The sequence below is a fragment of the Oxyura jamaicensis genome, chromosome 1, assembly GCF_011077185.1.
Source record: "Oxyura jamaicensis isolate SHBP4307 breed ruddy duck chromosome 1, BPBGC_Ojam_1.0, whole genome shotgun sequence".
In the NCBI taxonomy this organism is placed as follows: Eukaryota; Metazoa; Chordata; class Aves; order Anseriformes; family Anatidae; genus Oxyura; species Oxyura jamaicensis.
This window is the reverse complement of record NC_048893.1, coordinates 52,060,882-52,079,214: the sequence shown is the minus strand read 5'-3', so window position 1 is coordinate 52,079,214 and position 18,333 is coordinate 52,060,882. Positions and strand designations below refer to the sequence as shown.

Sequence of the window (18,333 nt, the reverse complement as noted above, 5' to 3'; positions counted from 1 at the left end):
GAAAGCATGTGGATTGAATCCAGTTGTTGTGAAGAAACATCCAGAGACACTGTAAGATTGTACCTGGTTGGTATTGTTGGAATAAGCTATTTTGAAATATGAGGCTTTGACATTTTCTGTAAGAAATGGGAGTAGCAAAGTGCAAGAATTCTGCAGCCTGTCATCACAGACTATCTCATTGTTTCACATGCAACCCATTTGCAGCTCTCTTTTTAGTCTGCTCTACACATGCATAATGTTTTTTTACTATGCTAAGAATTTATATTGCTGTTGTGCAGCAGCGGCTCATCAAACTAGACTTCTCTGCTGCCTGGTTAGGATCAGTCCCACATGCAAATACTTTAGTCACAGTAGTAACAGGACTACTGATGTATTTTACGCAAGGTGTTGCAAACCTGGGTCTCAGTCTGACCCGGATCTGAAAAAATTCAGGAGACGTTATAATGAATAATCTCTTTTCTACAAGTATCAGTCAGTTCCTTCCCTGAAGAAACTGTTGCTCAGGAAATGTGATTACAAATTCTGAAAAGACTTCTGTGTGCCTTCAACAGCTTCAGGTAAATTCAGGTCATTGGTTTAAATTTTAATGTCCGATATAATAATGAAGGAAATATTTTCCCTGTATAATTCTTATGTAATTTACTGAAGTTCCAAACTATTTTAACTTGGTATCCAACCTAGGTGATACCTTGAGATTGCACTGTTAAACAGTGCATGTACTAACTAACGTTCTAGTTGATATCACCTTGTTGCTTCTCTAAAAGGACTTTATGATAAGTTAAAAGGAAATAGCAGTACATTAGTTTCAGTCATCCTTATATATTAACCTTTACAATTTATATCTAAATTAGCTTTAAATTCTGATAGAACTCTCAAGTTGTTTCTTACTATTTTTAGACAATTACTGAAGAATAACCTAGGAATAAACATCTTAGAAAACTGTAAGTTAATTTTTATTAATATAAACATTTTCAATTTCTCCTCTTGTTGCACTCTTCAGACCTGTTGTAAAATATTGTCTTATGTGCTTGGCCTATTTTTGGCCTATTAGATTGCTCAGCATTTGAACTTACTTTCTTTGTCATTGCTTTCAACATTGCAAGTCTGAAGCATACAAGAGAAAAGATGCACATCTCTGCTATCAGTTTCTGCCTCCATCAAACTCATTGGGAGTATTGTCACTGACTTTATTGACATAACATAAAGTAAGCCCTAATCTATACACACATAGATTTAAAAAAGATTTAGTTTGTGCTCCATCATCAGCGTTGTAGGACCAGCTTGCCTATTTTAGAAAAAAAAAATCTATGCTTATTTTTTAGTGGTGGCTTGAAGTTTCTTTTTTAACTAACTACATGACAATTTTATACACCTGCAGTCTTCTGAGATCTATGAAGTAAGGCTGATGCCATCAGCAGAATTCCTGAGCAATCTACATTTTCCAATGGTAACATTTGCTGTTCATTAGTGGTCTTTGAATATGCCCAGAATTAGTAAAATCTGCAGACTGAATATCTAAAAATTTAGTTTGTTGGGTAAAAACTAGAAACAGCAATTCCTTTCTTGCAGATCCTGGCATGTCTTGTCTATAATATGCAAGAACTATTAAAGCATGTTCAATGTGGGGTTTTGGTGCTGTCCAAAAACACTTTCCAACTCCTCTGAGTAACTAAATGGGAAAAAAAAAAGCCTCTGTTACTGAGAAAATATTAGCATGAAATGATGCCATATTGATGAAAGCGCTCATCATGTTAGTCTTTCCTGCAAAACTTGTGATGCACAGCAAACAGTATTTTTCTGCAGAACTCTGGAAGGATAACAGATTCATAGCCATATCTAAAAAAGAAGTGTTGAGAAATGAAACATGAACTCTGGTACTAGATTTGATCTAAAGCTGCAGAATATCCAGCTCAGAATATCTTTTCTTTACCACTGGCCATTTCTGAATGATCTGCGAAGCATGAGATTTTCTGTGATGGATAATGTTGGAAGATTTCTGGATAAGGGATGTTCCATCCTAGTTTTATTCAGCTACCTGATGTTCTAAATGGATCCATATCTCTCATTAAAATAAATAAATAAATCTCTTCTGCTTTACTAGATTTTTTTCCCTCTCTTGAGCTCCTGGTAGAACTATTCCAAATTCTCATAAAGTAAATTCAGTGCCTCTCCCGCCGTTCTAGCTCTAAGTTTGAGAGCACACTAGTGTGTTATGCTTGGTGAGCTATCATCTGAAGAGAAGTTGTCTGTAAACTGTCTCTTTTGCTAAGGTGGCACCAGCAGAGAGAACCTGCTACTTGAGATAGGGAGGGAATGGTGTAGTGTCACCTGGACTGAGCTTGAGGCTGTTGTCTTGATCAAGTGGCCGCCTTAGTGAGTCTAAGTTAGGTCCTCTGCTCCAAGCTGGCTCTTGCTTGAATGATGCCAAAGAATACTGGGTGTAGTGTACATAAAGAGGTTTCATGATGGCCCCTTATTAATACTCACAACAATTCAGTGCTGGCTTCTTTGCTAGGCCTTGTCAGCATGAGTATGTGCGAACTGTTGAGCTGTCTAACCTCTGCAGTCGTGATGAAGCAACTGCAAATTGCAAGAAAAAAAGAAACAAACCAGAACCTCTTTAGAATCATGAAGAAAATAAATCAGTCTGTTTCCCACTGGAAGGATGGCTGATAAACCGCTCTGTGACTTTCTCTGACATGATCTGGGCATGGTGCAGTGCAGAACTCATTCAAAGTCCTTCATGTCTGGTCTACTATTGAATCTGCCTTCCTTCAGTAAGTACAGTTTAAAATTGTATCGGAAGCCCTAACAATGTACTTGTCATGATGTTTAAATACCACAGTGTTCTCATCACTGGAAGATAGGAAGCCAAATTCTGGATGAAGATGTAGGTCTTCAAAGCTACCTGCTTTAAAGTCTACTGAGTTCTGGACCCAGCTCAATAATAAACTGTCTGGAAGATCTGCAGTAAATCACTAAATCTCCTCTGTGCCTTAGTTCCCCATCTGTAAAACGGGAATAGTATTTTCTACTTTATAGTAAGGCTAACAGATGAAGTCTATGAATGTTTGTAATGTTTTTAGCTACTACAGTAATGTGGGCCATGGAAATGCCAAGGAAGCTTGCACCTTTATTTGTGCATGGATTTTGCCTTGGAATGGATTTTTGTCTTATGACTTCAAAACTGCCAAAAAGTGCAGGATTAAAAGCAAAGCGTGCACATGAGCAGTGGAGTCAATGGAATATAGGGATGCAATCAGTAAATTACTCAATATGTATCTGCAATTTTAAAGTAATATTTTTAAAGGCGAGATACTTTAATGGAATTTAGATGGTTGTATTTTTCTGCCTACTTTGTTAAAGAAAGAATTACAAAATGTAATCACTACCATGTATTAAGTTACTGTAGTATAAATCTATTCATAGACCTAAAGTCTCTCATAAGGCAATAAAGAGCACTATTTGAAATGGGGCAGCCTGTGCACTGGTACCTCTCAGAACTTCTGACAGTTGTACTCACGTTTTCTGTTGTCCGTATATCTGAAGAAATAGCTGCGGTGGGATTTTCCCCTTCTCCCTGCCTTCTTAAAACAATTTTAAACTTTTACTTATTTATGATCTGCTTGATACTTTTCAAGTCATTGCTGAATTAATGCATCTTTTAGAAGTAGAAAGATTTCCAGAGAAAATTAAGACTAGTCTACAGTAACAGAATTAGTATCTGAATTTCAGTATTTGTTAACTGCTGGTTGTTATTAGTTCTTAGCAACTTCAGTTATTTGATGGTTTGAAAGTCAAGTAGGAAAATAAAGATGATAGTCCCTTGTAAGTTCATCCTCCAAAATATACTACACCTAGTAGAGAGGTTTATGAGCTGAGAAAGGTGCTTAGATACTATATGTAATCCTAGATGCATGTCAGTAAATTAATTCCTCTCTTTCTGAGTGTTTCCTTTGCACCCTGACAGCCTAAAGCAAACACACACACAAAAAAATCAATAGTATGCCAAGTCAGTGAGTGCTTTTCCATTCCTTAATTTCACTTTCCCAGCCTCCTTATGCTAGGTAGGTGAACTCAGCCATTCTGTTGCAGGGCAAACATGCACTAAAAGTCAATTTAGCATACTAGAATAAACCTCTTGCTTTTCAACAGTAAGTGCAGAAATTACTTCATACCATCAGTTGCCATTTTCCGAGACTGCCCCGATGTTGTGGTTAGTCTGAACCCGGCTGGCAGCGTTTCGGAGGAGCCGGGCATCATGCTGATGCCGTGGACCTCACGGGGAGGGAACTGTCGTCGCCAGGAGGGGCCGCGTCTGAAGTTCTTGTCGTCGCTCTGTCAAGACACAGAGTTGTATTGGATAAAGCAAAATGAAGTTTGTGATTGATAATCTGGCTGCCTGCTGCCTCTCCCACTGTCAAATTTGTTTTGCAGCAAATGCCCTGCTTTCTTGCACTGCCTGCAGTAACTACAATTCATTTGAGACACTTGTATAAAAGTAAATGCTTCAGAAATAGTAAATGCTAGAGTGGAAAGCTTTAAGTTGGTGGTTTGATATACTGGAGGATTCTGCTAAAGCAGAATTTAGTTCTCTTCCAAATACAGTGATTTGTTACTGTATTTGATGCAGTGGTTTGTTGCTGCATTAGGAGGCTTACGTAAAGTGCTAATAAAGAATTAAACACTCATGTATACACAGAATCATAGGCATATTCATCATGTTCTTAAAAGTTTTGTTCCTCCTTGAACTTGAACATTTGTGTGACAAACTCTTACCTTAAGATGAATATTTTACATAGGTGGATATTAGATTTCCCCATCTGAGTTAACTGCCCCAAATCCCACTCTAAGATACATTGATTATCTTTAAAAATATAAAAATACCACCCTCCCCCCAAAAAAAAGCACTTTTTTTTTTTTTTTTTTTTTTTTTTTAAATTTAAATAAAAGGTGTAAGTATCCCAAGGAATAAGTTGCACAGGAAACCCACACATACCTCCCCACGCACTGGTCATTGAATCTTCCACTCCTTTCTGCATTTTAACTCTACATAAAGTGTTCATCTTAAGGTAAGAGTGCAGAACAAAATTTAGCTCCCCAAATGATATAGATATGTAGCCATACAGAGGTCACTTTGAAAACCTTGTTTGGTATTTCCTTTTTTTAATACCTGTAACTGACTCTTTTGAACAATATACGAATTAACATGTCTTCATGCATTGCATTCAATGTATATATTTTACTATGATAGTTAATAAATACTTAAAATAAAATTAATTACTTCCTCAAGTCGTCTTTCAGTTCCTAGTGCTAAAAGGTTGTTGTATTCTCTCTCAAGGATCTGCCGTGCCTAGAGATACCAAAGTAAAAAATTAAAATGGTTGAAGAGGGATAAATGGCATTCGTGGGTACAGATTAACCAGAAGTAGCACAAGCAAACTTGCCTGGGTGTTTTGTGTTGGAATCTGTAATAGTAAAGCTAAACTGCTGTAATCAAAATTTTCATCCAGTGCTATAAGTGAACCATGTACACCACTTTCTAGAATATTATTTGCATATTCTCGCAGGCCAATAGCTTGTATCCAGCGTATGACTCGATCGTTGCTCCACACCAGCACATCTGAAAGGACACAACACCGCTTCAGCCTCCTGGTCACTGATAGTGTCTAAAGTATACAGGTGCATGCATTCAAACTGCTTTAATTTGAGGAATACCAGGAAACTATTAATATAGCTTTAATGGCTTCAACATCTCCCAAAACCCCAAAGCGTGGGAGTAACTGTGGTTTTAGCTACCTTCATGTTAAACGTTTATTCTGAATTGGTTCTAAAGTGCCACCAGAGGGCATCTACAGAATGCAATTCCTCCCACCTCTTCTAGATACCTCGTCTTCGTTTATCAGGTGTAAGATAGCCTCTGTGACTTGCTGATAAAAGCACCTAACTTTCAGACAGATGAACTTAAGAGAGTAACAGAAAGTAAGAAGCTCAAGGAAGGACAGTGTGGAATTAATGCCCCCCAAACTCTTTTCAATTCTTAGGTAAGATTTTACAGTTCAACAGTGCAAGGGCACAGGAGAAATAACAATTCCTCAAGGCTTCACTTGAGAGTTTTATATTAAACATTTTTAGAGTTAGGTCAGCACCTACCATTTTATAACTTGCCGGAAAGCAAATAAGGAGTACACGGTTTTAGAGACTAAAACTATTTTAAGTTTTGAAAGCTGGTAGAGCTGTTCAGGTCCCTGCCAATTATAGAGATAAGGCAACAAAATGAGCTTGGAAATCACTTCTGAGTATTTTTCTCTCTAAAAAAAAAAAAAGAAAAAGAAAAAGAAAAAGAATCCTACCCTGTTTGTTAGATTAAAAGAAAATCACTCACATTGATCTCTGTACTTGTGAGTGGGAAATGCAATGCTGTGTTTTGTGTTGCTAAGTGATGGGGATTGTTCCTGAACCCTTTGCAGAAGTACAGCTAAGGTAGCATTTCCTGGGAGCAGCATTATCCACTGCCTGGCCACAAGCATCCCAAACTTTGGGGTCAGGATGTGCTGAAACACAGCATGGCGGACAGGGATCAGTGATACCAAATCCTGCGTGGGACCACGTTATGCCCGGCGTGGTGGACTAGATGGGGTTTATTACCCTTCTCCTGAAGCAACCTGAGACCAATAACCAAATCCCTGTGGGAGCCTCCAGCCCTGCCTGCTCAGGCAGCCTGGCACTGGTGCCTCTGCGCCCAACTTCCAGGTCTCTGAGCAAAAGAGCAGGTTCCCTGCAGCCATTCATCCTTCTATTTCCTCCTTTTAAGCTCTTCTAACCAGTATTGTGCTTGAAAGGTGTTAACTGTCAGTCTCAAGAGCTGGAAATGCTTAAAGGAATCAAAGGATTCGCTTCTGACAATGGGAGGAAACAACAACCCTAATTGCTACATAAAAAATGAACTGTGCAGTGAGGCAGCAACTGCTCTAGGGAGCTTTGCACAGAACATACTTTTAAACCAGCTGCTAGATTTTCCAATAAGGTCAGTTCTGTTAGGAGCTATTCCTATATTTATCAAGCAGCTGCCTCAGTGGCCACCCCTCCAAGCAACCTTTTCTGTGGTATACATTGTGAAGTAAGAAATCAAGGGCAAATTCAAAAAGCTTCAAAAAGCAGGAGCATAGTGTTAGGGCCCTGAGTGCTCCGATGTCCCAGTGTTGCTCCCGTGGGTCCCGGTGAGCTGCAGGCTGTTTGGCCTTCTTCTGAGACTGAAAGAGGCTAGGCTAAAGTCTGTCACCAAAATCCATTTTAGCAAAAGGAAGATATCAAACCACATTTCAGAACTGCAGACCCAATTTAGCAAAGTACTTAACTGTGCCTAATTTAGGGAGATGTTCTGTGTTCTGAAGGCAGCTGGATTTATGCAAGTTTTATTTAAAGCACATGCTTAAATGCTTTGCTAAGATGGCATGCCAAGGGGTTAATAGTGTGAAGCTTCAAAAGAACAAACATTCTCGGTATTCATTCCCAGGAACTATCACCTTTTATTTCATGCTGACTCATTTCTCTTCGCTTTTCCAGTTCTTTTCTATCATAATTCAACCTCTTTAAACACATGATTCCATATTGCAAGCTTGTTCTGTTATTTAAAGAGAAACATTTACAGAGTTAATAAAGAAAATTTTGAAGATGGGAACATATTTAGGACGTATTTCCTGCATGTCACATGAGGTGTTTTATGGTGTTAATTTAGCAAATCTCGAGGCAAGAGAGGAAAGTGAAATCATTAAAAAAAATTCCACAGACTTTAAAAATGAAATGGACAAAACCAAAATGAAAATGTTTGAATATATGTTCAAGCGTAAGAAACCCCAAACATTAAAAATTGTATTCAGAAAAGGTCAGCCCTTGGGAGCTCAGTCAAATGATTTGTCAAATCAGTCCTCAAAAGGTGTCAAATCAGACAGTAAATTTAACAAAATCCATTTACTGTCACATAAACATCATTTCCCCTAAAGTCTAAATGCCTTTATTTCTGTATTTCCAATTTAGCTTCCTGGCTATATCCCTAGATAACCTGGGCAACTGTCAATTTGCTAGTATTGTTAACAGCCTTTAAGTGCTACACAAAATTTTTCATTACTGCTAGATCTCAGGGCTTCAAATGTTACTCTGCCATTTTCTGATACTTTAAACTGCTTAATAAATTATTAGTGGTTCTGCATTGTCAAGGCTTTTGTTATACATCAGTGGTTCCCTGCTCATTATGAAATGATCCATACAAGTATCTTAGTTATGAGAGAGCATTCTGATGCTGTAGCTATTAAGGAATACCTCTGATCACGTTTCTGACACTTAACACATACTTTTAGTTGTAGTTTTCCAAGCCAGAACAACAAATAGCCAGCGCTGTTATTCTGTGCAGCACTGAGCACTGCACCACACACAAGAGGATTTATACATGCAGTCTTTATGCAAACATACCGATGAAAGCTGTCCACCATTTTTAAGTGCACACGCAGGTCTTTCTTCGTCAGATGGTCTAACATCCTTGCATCGACCAGGCACTCCATAAAATAACTGCGGTACTGAGGTAAACCAAGACTGGGGAGCCATTCGTTACCTATCCATTCGTGGTTCATATCACCATAAGCCAGTGTCTACAGAAAAATTAAAAGTAAAGAAAAAAAGGGGAGATCATTTCTTAAGTTATAGAAGCTTATAGAAGCTAGGCCTGAAGCTACTATACTACATAGCTGAGATTTCAAGAGGGCAATGAAAAATAAATGTGAAACAAACATATGAATGTTGAGATTTTTTTCTATGGTTCGCATAATGAAGATAAAAAATAGATACATTTTATATCCTACTAATGTAAATTATTTCAGCACTATTGCAATTTAACAGAAAAAAAATAACACATAAATTGCAAGATTAACACCTCCCTAAGAGGGTGGTTCTCAAAACTGATTTTCAAGTCTAACTACCTTTTCATTTTGGTATGTTTCCTGTCATAGACAAAAGGATAACACAATGCAAGCTAGGTATACTTTCTGTGGGGGAAAATACAGTCCTCTCATCTCGCATTCTTGTGAGATTTTGAAGGGAAGAGGAATGCCATAAGTAAAGACAATAAGGTTGTGCGTGTTATCTATTATACAGACAGAGAAGGAAATTTAAGAATTTAAATATTTAATAGTTCAACTAAGAAGAAAAATATTATTCCTTATTATACAAGACCATCTGTAGACTGATACTTGAGTATGATTTATACAATTGTGCCTCTGATTTTTTCTAAAAACATCTGGTGTAATTTTAGAAATGTTGACTCTAACTCGGCATATTTTATTAGCCTATTCTCAAAACTGAGGATAATCTTTTCTTGGTTTAGCTGGGAGTTGGAATCTATCTCTAAGATATCTCTAAAATGTATCCAGCTGGGAATACTTAGATTTTCTGTGTCTCCACGTAAAGTGTTTTACCAAGTAAAAAAACATGGGCATAACAGGATGTGGGAATATAAGGAAAGGACCTAACATGTTTACCTCTATGACCTTACTGGTGCCACTAAAAGAAAGACATGGCCTAGTGACAGGACTTGGTAGGTCAGATTGATGGTTGGATGATCTTAAAAGACTTTTCTAAACTAAATGATTCTCTGATTGTACTGTATGTGCCCTGATACAAGGACACTGCCAAGCACCCCATTCTGCCATGATGCAAAAACCTTTTCCCATCCTGTGATTCACCACATGGCAGTGGGTCACCACACAGGGCCTGACTCAGAGCTGGGTTTTGGGCCTCCATTCAAACCATGGCTGCTGCTCATTTTGTATCACATGCTACTCCAGGATAAAAACAAACAGAAAAAAAAACAAAACAATCAATCAAACAAACAAACAAAAACAACAAACCCAGGACAGGTAGAGTTAGGTCTGCAGAAGGGAGTTTTAGAACATGTGGACTAGAAACAACCTCCTCATAATTCCTATGAGACTTTGAGGCTTTGCTGTAAGTAGAGTGAGTGATACTGAACACGTTTGTGCATATTCAGAGGACAACAATTCTCCAAGTGGAATGCATGGACACAGTCTCCTTTGTTGATATGACTGGCAAATGCTTTTGCTGGCATTTAGGTTACTCCAAATGCCCTCATTCTTTCAGAATATTTTGGGCCATCAAACTACTTGCCTTCTGGATATCAAGATACTTGCAGCTATTTATTTTGGATATTTTAATCCTTGATGATTTAATCCTGGGAGGTTAACAAAACAACTGGCCATGTAAAATGTGTTGCAGACCCTGAAAACACTATGTTGAGGACTCTGACAACAGTATGTTGTATATGCTAACTGCAATTTCTTTTAAGGAAAATATTTATATCATGTCCAGAGGTGATTTTGTTTTTGTATTTGTACTGAAGAATACTAAAATGTACACATTACAATTCACTCATGAGATTCTACCACAATATTAAAATGTACAAATTATAGTTCACTCATGAGATACTACCACTATACCATACTCCTTTTTGCCTACTGATACTGGGTTAATTATGTTATTAACTTTACATTAAAAAAATAACGTGAAAGAGTCATACCTGAGCCCAGCTGCCTTCTTCAGACTCTTTCTGTGTTATCAGCAGGAAGCAATTAGTAAAGCAGGTAAAAAGACAATAAAAATGAGTTATAAAGAAGATGTGTTTTTCATGCATATGGTAAACTTACTAAAAATGAAAACATACATGCAGAATGTGCTCATAAATATTGGAACTCAAGTCACCAGCAATGCCCTGGGATGAGCTATCTGAAGAATTACAAGACTAAAACTATAAAATTTTAGGAGGGCAAATCTAGCTCTTTTCAAGATAGAAAATCTTTACAGCTTGGTGAAATTTTACAGCATTATCTCAAACACTTTGTATGGTTTCACAATCAAAACACAATCATTTACTTCCCCAAATCGGATATTATAAATGTAATTTTCCATTGCTAGTTAGATCTCACAATGTTCACAATACAAAGCTGTGTTCTTGTGAATGGATTGAAAAGTGCTTTCCACACAGCAATTTTATGGCAAACAATATATTGCTCTGTCTGACCAGTTAAACAGGATCAACTCTACTTCTGGCTGATTGAGTGTTGTTGTATTTGTTTTTTACCATCAATAATAAAACTGAAAAATACCTTGGTTGTAAAAAAAATTATTGATGAAAATCTACTTCATGAATGTTCATGAGAAAATACAGAAGCAAAAAGAAAATACAGAAAACATACATTTAATGAAGTAAGTAGTCTTTACTGCCTTAAAATTTAGTTTTAGTTTTTACTGCATTAAAATTTATCCTCTCTCACCATTTATGGGTTAGGCTGACTGTAAAGTTTTCCAAATTAAAGATTTTTCAGACATCTCATTTTAGGATTACATTGCATCATGTTTTATAAACATTATTATGGAGTTGTTATGGACTAATGGACTGCTAAAAACAAGACCTAAAATAACATCTGTTTCAAGGAAAAGAAAAAAGTCAGAACAATCAAATAAAATGTATTAATATTTGTGTGTCCCTTGAAGCAGGGAGAAGTTTGATAAAACTAAATAAAGAAATGACACACTCCATGCATCCTAAATCAAAAAGCACAACTATGCTAGTATGGACATGAAAGACTCGGCACTTGTGAAAACTCCAAGTTGTGTTATGCACCTTTCTCAATACTTCTATTTGTTCTGGTTCATCAGATACAAAATTATGTTTAGAAGGGGTACGAGGGAAATGTTGCACCTGAAACTGCAATGATTTCATTTCACTAAATGAGGTTTCACATTGGCAGTAAAAAGCAATGTAAAACTCCAAAGCTATTTTTACTTTGGTACAACATTTATGATTGCAACACAGTTTGTAATTTCTTTTTCTGAGAAATGGTGGAATTGTTCTTTCTAATGTCATGCTTGGGAAGCAGCCCACAGAGTAGGGCATCTGTGTTAAAGCAGATGCATCCCAGTTCTCTTCTGAGCACTGAAACAATGCATAAATGTGAATGGAAAGACTAACCGTTTTAGCTGGAGCAGCAAGATTTTCCATTTCTTCATGGGTCACCCAAACATTGCCTGAGGGCTATGAACAAGGCCCACAGGGAGGCAGGAGGGATCCACATTAGGTAAGCAGTGGTAAAGAAGAAAGGCAGCACCACTGTAAGTTAACAGCGTATAGCATCACCATCAGCACAACCACGATCTTGCCTCTACTGAGCTGCAACTAGAGACAACTTTAGACAACTTGGTTTGCATCTTTGTTAGAGAACAGACCTGAGCCTGAACAGACGTGATAGAATATTTCAGCTAGGACTGATGGATGAACACAGTCACAAGGGAAAGAAGAATTAAAGCTGCATTTCACGTGCAAGGGGCAAATACAGCCTTTAGGTCATAGCTCTGTCTGGAGGTAAGCTTAATTTCTCAAAGATTTTCCAGCCTAAATATTCTGCACACATCACATGCTCGTATTGTAATCTAAATGATTGCTTCTGCCACATTTCAGTGAATCAAAAATGTCAAGAGAATACACTTCTAAGACTGTTTTTCCTCATTGTATTGTTTTCAGTCAGATCATTACTAGGGCAATGAGATGATGCAGGGAGGGGGATGTGGAAGCCTGCTGTGCATAAGGTGAAATGTGCTGCACTTTCTTGAGAGCTGCAGTAAATTAACTCCTTTCCTGAGAAAGAAGGGAGGCAGAAAGGCTTGGGATTCAGAAATGCACTGTCCAGGGCAGTGCAGCATTGTGCTTCCAATTACTTAATGAAAAGTCAAGAGCAAAGCAAAATTATTCCCAGTGCTTCTAGCTCAAATGTGCTCTTTTCTTATTGCATAAGTGACAATTTTCTTGTGCTTTGAAATAACAGAGTCAAAATGGATTTTGCTAAATAATTGTTTAGTACACTCAACACTGTTGAGTCTATTATATACACCTGCATTACAATTCATGATATTAGCAGTTAGGACATATGTATCAGTTCTGTGAAGAGAAAGAATTGGATGAGGAACTATATTCTTAAAGGATCTTAGCAGCATTAGGATGAAAGGCTAGTCAATGAGAACATTCGTGTCCTTTTGCCCAGTTTCTCAACTGCTTATATAGCTCAGTGGTTCTGGATCAATTGCTAAACCCCTCAAATGTATCTCAATTCTCATTTCCACCAAAAGATTCTTGAAGAATTCCATGAAGATTAGAGATTACAAAATATAAATATCATCATTATTATTTGTAGTAGTGTTAACATTGTTTTATCATCATTACTTATCACATTACTCATCATTACTTATCACATTATTACTATTTAGAAGTCTGGGTTACACTAAAGTAGTAGTTCTTGTCCTTCACTCCTTCACTTCTACACCATGCTTTCCAATAATCAGGTCTCGTTTTTTAACTTTTTGTTGCTGTTTTGTTTTGTTTCAGTCTCTGTTGCTTCTTTCATAGCCGTCACCATCAGCCTCTCAGCATGAAACTCCCATCTTGTTATCCCTTTTTTCTTTTCCCCCAACTGCTCATCAGTTTGGCCTGTTTTTCTTCACTTTCCATTAGGAGGTGCTTTTATCTGCAGCACATATATTCTTGTTTTGCCCTAGTGTACTTTCATGCCTCTTTCCTTTCAAACCTGTTTCTTCTCTACTTGCTTCTTTCCCATCTACTCCATTCTCTCCCCTTTCCCCACCAAATGCACAGGCTCCAATTCTCCCTTCCATGCTCTGCCTTCACACTTGCAATCACTGCTTCTCTTAAAAGCATGAAGAACCTAAAAGCAGCCAACTCAGACTGGAAAACATTTGAAAGGATATAAAAAGGGGGAAAGTGAACAAGGTTCAGAATAGTTGTATTCCTAAATAACCTCCTCCCTCTCCTGCCTTACCCCACCCCACAAACAAAAATATGATAAACAACAAAAGAAGAGAAACACAATCTGATTTGGTTGGGAGATTTGACCTGAAGGAAGAGAAAGGCAGGTAAAACTACAAATAAGGTGCTCAATACTGATCATTTAGATAACATCAGGGTTAATCAAAAGCACAGCTTAAAAAAGGTATCAGCTAAAGGAAAAATATCAGCGACCAACAATCGAGTGATTGATGAACAAGTACTTCCAACACTTTAGAGGACAGTTCACACTGATTGTGAATTGTGTGTTACCAGAGTCACTCTCTAACTACAAAAGCCTTTCTGCAGACTCCTGAAGAGTGGGAAAGAAGAAGCTAGCTGAACAGGACTCACTGTTCTGGATGTTGGAGGTGCTGATGGACTTGTGAGTGATACCATCTCCTGGATTGCTAATCGGAGTTTTAAGCGATGAAGAGGATTGCTGATTCCAATTTCTCTTTGAATCTCGGTATCGGACAAAGCAGACATAATAGCTCCGCTCTTCACATTGGCACGGCAGGCAGCAACATACCAAGCTGGCATTCCTAGCCAGAGCTGTTGAGATAAAGTACACATTTGTTCAAGGCATTGCTTAATTTCTCTCATGAAATTTATCATCAAGGCAACTATCAGCCTGAATAAGCATGGTAATAGACATAAATTAGTATAACAATCACACTGTTTATTAAAATGAATTTGTTTTAGAACCATTGCCATGGCTTCACATGAACTCTTTTTGTTGCTTTTATTACAAGCCAAAATGCATGGGATGATTTGGATTACTTTTATAGCTGTTTCTTTATCACCTAGGCTTCTCCCTTCCTGTGCCTTTAGCAAGCAAATCTTGGCACAAGTCATTATTACTGGCAGTTTGATAGTCTTATCAAATACAGAAAACAATCTAATAAGACTTGATTAAGTCTTTTTTTCTCTTTTCTACTAAAATGGATTTCTCTCTCTTTTCATGTGAGTCCCTATAGTGTACTTGTGGGCACAATCTTACCCTTCTCAGCTCATTTTTTCCAGTGCAGATAACCTGCTGGAAATGCTGGTTAGAAGTCACAGCAAAATGTGAACACAGCTACAGAGGATCTGTACTTGCCACTTGAGGTTTTTCTTCTTATGTTAGACTTAATAGCCTAGTTCAGCAGCAGCCCTGTGTTTAATTTCTAACTGCACTGAAGTACTGTGTGGCTGATAACAGATCTACAATTTACCTGGGAACCATTTACTTAAAAGACAGCTGTTAGATTGCTTTTATGACACAGAGAAAACAGAGTGGAATGTCAGATTTCAAAAAAGCTCAGGCAGGCTTTTCTGCACAGCCTTTTCTGATGTATCAGTAAGCTTGAGGAATTACTCCATCATTTCAAAAAGCCCTTTCCACTGATGGATGAGCAACTACACCCCATCCAATGCTAGTCTGAACCTGAAAAATATGATCTAACTCAAACTAACTGCAATGAAATACAAAGTTTCTAGAAAGTCAAAAAATTAAAACAAAAATTACATAGCACATCCAGCTGTGCTTACACAAAGCCCCATGTGGAAACTATGCATAGATTTAAAATGTATTTAATATTTGCATTAAATTTGATATATATATATATATATATATATTTCATACATGCACTTGAAAAGCAGGAAAGCATAAACATTGGGAGTTATTCACCTTGCAGAAATAGATTGATATGTTTGCTGTTAGTTAGGTAAATGAGTTCTTTAACGAATTAGTTAAATTTGTTCTTTAACAACTGACTGAATAAATTCAGTACTTCTGCCCTCATATCTTTTTTGTCATCAGTATGCTATTTGGATTGAATGCCACTACATAAACTTCCACTTGGGCTACTCTCACTATGTTTCCCAAGAAATTCATAGACACCAATTTCTCTTTATAACCTGTCTTTGAGACAGCAGGTAGCATATCCTATTTTGCAGCTAAGATTCAAGGCTAAAAAACATAAAATAAAAAATGATTAGGGCTTAAATTGTCAGAAATGTCTTCACATTTTACATCACCATGAAGAACATTAAGGGACAGATTGTTTTGAGTACTTAGAATTGTCTAGACTTTGCACGTTCGCCCTTCGAGCAAATCAGTGTTGACTGTAATAGTTAATATTTCTGACTGATACAAATCTGACTACAGAACTGTCAAACTGTCATGAGAAAGTCCGTTAGTAGCCAAATTAACAAATGCTCTATATTAACAGTTTGCTTGGTTTGGAAGGAAGATATATTCTAATTTTCCAAAGTCATGTTTGAACACTTGAACTGCCTTTCTGCAGTTTTCAGTTCATCTTTTTCATTAGGAACCTTCAATTACAACACGAAGCAGAAGTTTTGTAGATGCCAGCTTCTTTCATTCCTCATCCTTTACTTATTCTCTGAACATACTTCTGTTAAGGTTTTTGAGGAAGGCTATTTATTCTAGTTGAAGGGAAAAAACTGCAATTTTTTTCTAATGATCAATAGGTGATACCCACAACAGACATGAGAACAGGTAGGAATATATTCAGATGCTTGGTACAGACAAGGAAGAGATGTTGCTCCTTTAGCCAACAAAGAGCACAGAGCTCGTACAGCCTTGCCATACAGGAGTGATTATCCATGTGCATAAGAATGTCCTTACTTTTTGCCTTCTTGTCCCCTCAAGGTCTGGGTAAGTGTTGTTTGAAAAGTTCCTTCACATAAAATATTCATTGATTTTTGTCAAAATTGGTGGACAGCTCTGCTGAATAAATTTCGCTGGATGTGTTCCAAAATCCATTCACATTCACTCTCCAAATAAAGGAGAGCCCTCTGCAACTAGATCGGTTTTCAGAGACATAGGAACTGCCTGTCTAAATCAGAGGGATTTCAACCTGGATGTCCCAAATCCCACATGAAAGTGCCTAAGAAACACTTCTGCCTATTTTGAATGATATCTAGGTAACCAAAGTCACAAATTCGTTAAATTTGTTAAAAATTCTGCAGATATAGTTTTTGTGTTAAACTCAAAATTTAATAACTACTTTTTCTCCTTAGCACACCATCCTGTCTTAGGACTTTTACATATCTAGGACTGAGAAATTATGAGATTTCATAGATCTGAGGTTCAATTCCAAGTGCAGTAGTAGGGTATGCTCGAGTGAAAATAGTCCTTTTTGCCCCATCCCCACTCCCCTGTGCAATCCCTCCTTGCTTTTTTCATCTCCAGACTCTGTTTCATACCACCCAGTGTCAAAATCTGCTTAGTGCTGACGGCACAGTGAACCAGGCAAAGGGGGGCAGACTTCAGTAATCTCTTCTGAAATCTTTAGGACAAGGGCGCAGAAGCAACCTGCCAACATGACTCATTTTGAAGCTATGACTAATGCTTACCTCCAGCCAAGCAACCACTGTTGGCCCGTCCCACTGGGCAAAAGGCAAGCCCTTTCTCCGAGCTTCTTCCAGAAGTTCATGTCTAAAAATGGATCAAAAAGCGTTACATAAACAGAATGGTGCATATGGACAATATAGTTACAACCATGCCTTGTTGTTAAGGGTAACAACAGTGAAGTACAATGACAGTTATTGAAAAGGCATAGAAAATGCAATGAACAATACAGCTCCTTCCCATTTTGGAACATATTCCTTATTCTATTCCCACCTCTTTTTTTTTTTTTTTTTTTAAATCTTCTTGGTGCATTTTGACATCCTTTTAACCACCTAACATACAAAAGTAGAGGTTTCTACCTGTTCTCATCTGAAGCAATAGAGAACTCTGGTTATCTGTATAAAAGGAGCACCCAGATAACAGAAGACATTGGGGAACAGAGAAAACTGTGGGAATCCTCCTGAGACTAGCTTAGCTATGGTCTGGTAATGACCCAGAATGGCCTTAAATAGCCATCTTCTAGTCCTGAGCTAAGCTTGGATATAATGCAGCGGAGTCTATGAGGTCTTTAGTTTTGAAGCACTCATCCTTGCCAGAACAGCTATGCACAATTCTGGAGTCTCTGGAGCACGGCTCTTCTGCATCTTAAATAAGCCATCCATGGTTAATAATGGATTGGTTGTAGCTTTAATAGTTCCATTTTTTTTATTATTTTCAAAACGAGATCCATGTGGTTTACTGATGTATATATTTCTATGCTTATAGAATTTATGTGATTTCTCAGTTTTATACATACATTATATGGATATATTTTTACAGAGCTGATGGGATACCAATCTGACTCCTACCTCTACAGCTTCTCTGGACTGCAATGAGTGTGTATGAAAAACTGTGGCAAAAATAATAATAATAATAAAATAATAAAAAATTTCTCAAGACTTAAAATTCACTCCCAATACAGCAGTATTAAATATTTGCTAAAGTATGTCAGCTAGACTTTCAAGAAAATGTTTTATATTAAACACAGTCAACCATTTGACCAGACATTTAACTGACTACTGTTGCATTTTGT

The 18,333-nt window shown here is 37.4% G+C and overlaps 1 protein-coding gene across 15 annotated transcripts in view; it reads right to left on the bottom strand.

The window, feature by feature from the left end:
• PPFIA2 (PTPRF interacting protein alpha 2) overlaps positions 1-18,333 on the bottom strand; it is a 329,918-nt gene that overhangs the window by 2,418 nt on the left and 309,167 nt on the right. For all 15 annotated transcript variants that reach the window (XM_035338456.1, XM_035338451.1, XM_035338479.1 and 12 more), the window contains 10 exons: positions 17,267-17,348; positions 14,255-14,455; positions 12,038-12,100; positions 10,586-10,615; positions 8,470-8,645; positions 7,527-7,624; positions 5,448-5,623; positions 5,285-5,353; positions 4,179-4,338; positions 2,488-2,580 (listed from right to left, as the gene is read on the bottom strand). In XM_035338456.1, the coding sequence (XP_035194347.1) occupies positions 2,522-2,580; positions 4,179-4,338; positions 5,285-5,353; positions 5,448-5,623; positions 7,527-7,624; positions 8,470-8,645; positions 10,586-10,615; positions 12,038-12,100; positions 14,255-14,455; positions 17,267-17,348 (1,114 nt within the window). In that variant the 3' untranslated portion in view covers positions 2,488-2,521. The remainder of the gene's footprint in view (positions 1-2,487; positions 2,581-4,178; positions 4,339-5,284; positions 5,354-5,447; positions 5,624-7,526; positions 7,625-8,469; positions 8,646-10,585; positions 10,616-12,037; positions 12,101-14,254; positions 14,456-17,266; positions 17,349-18,333) is intronic.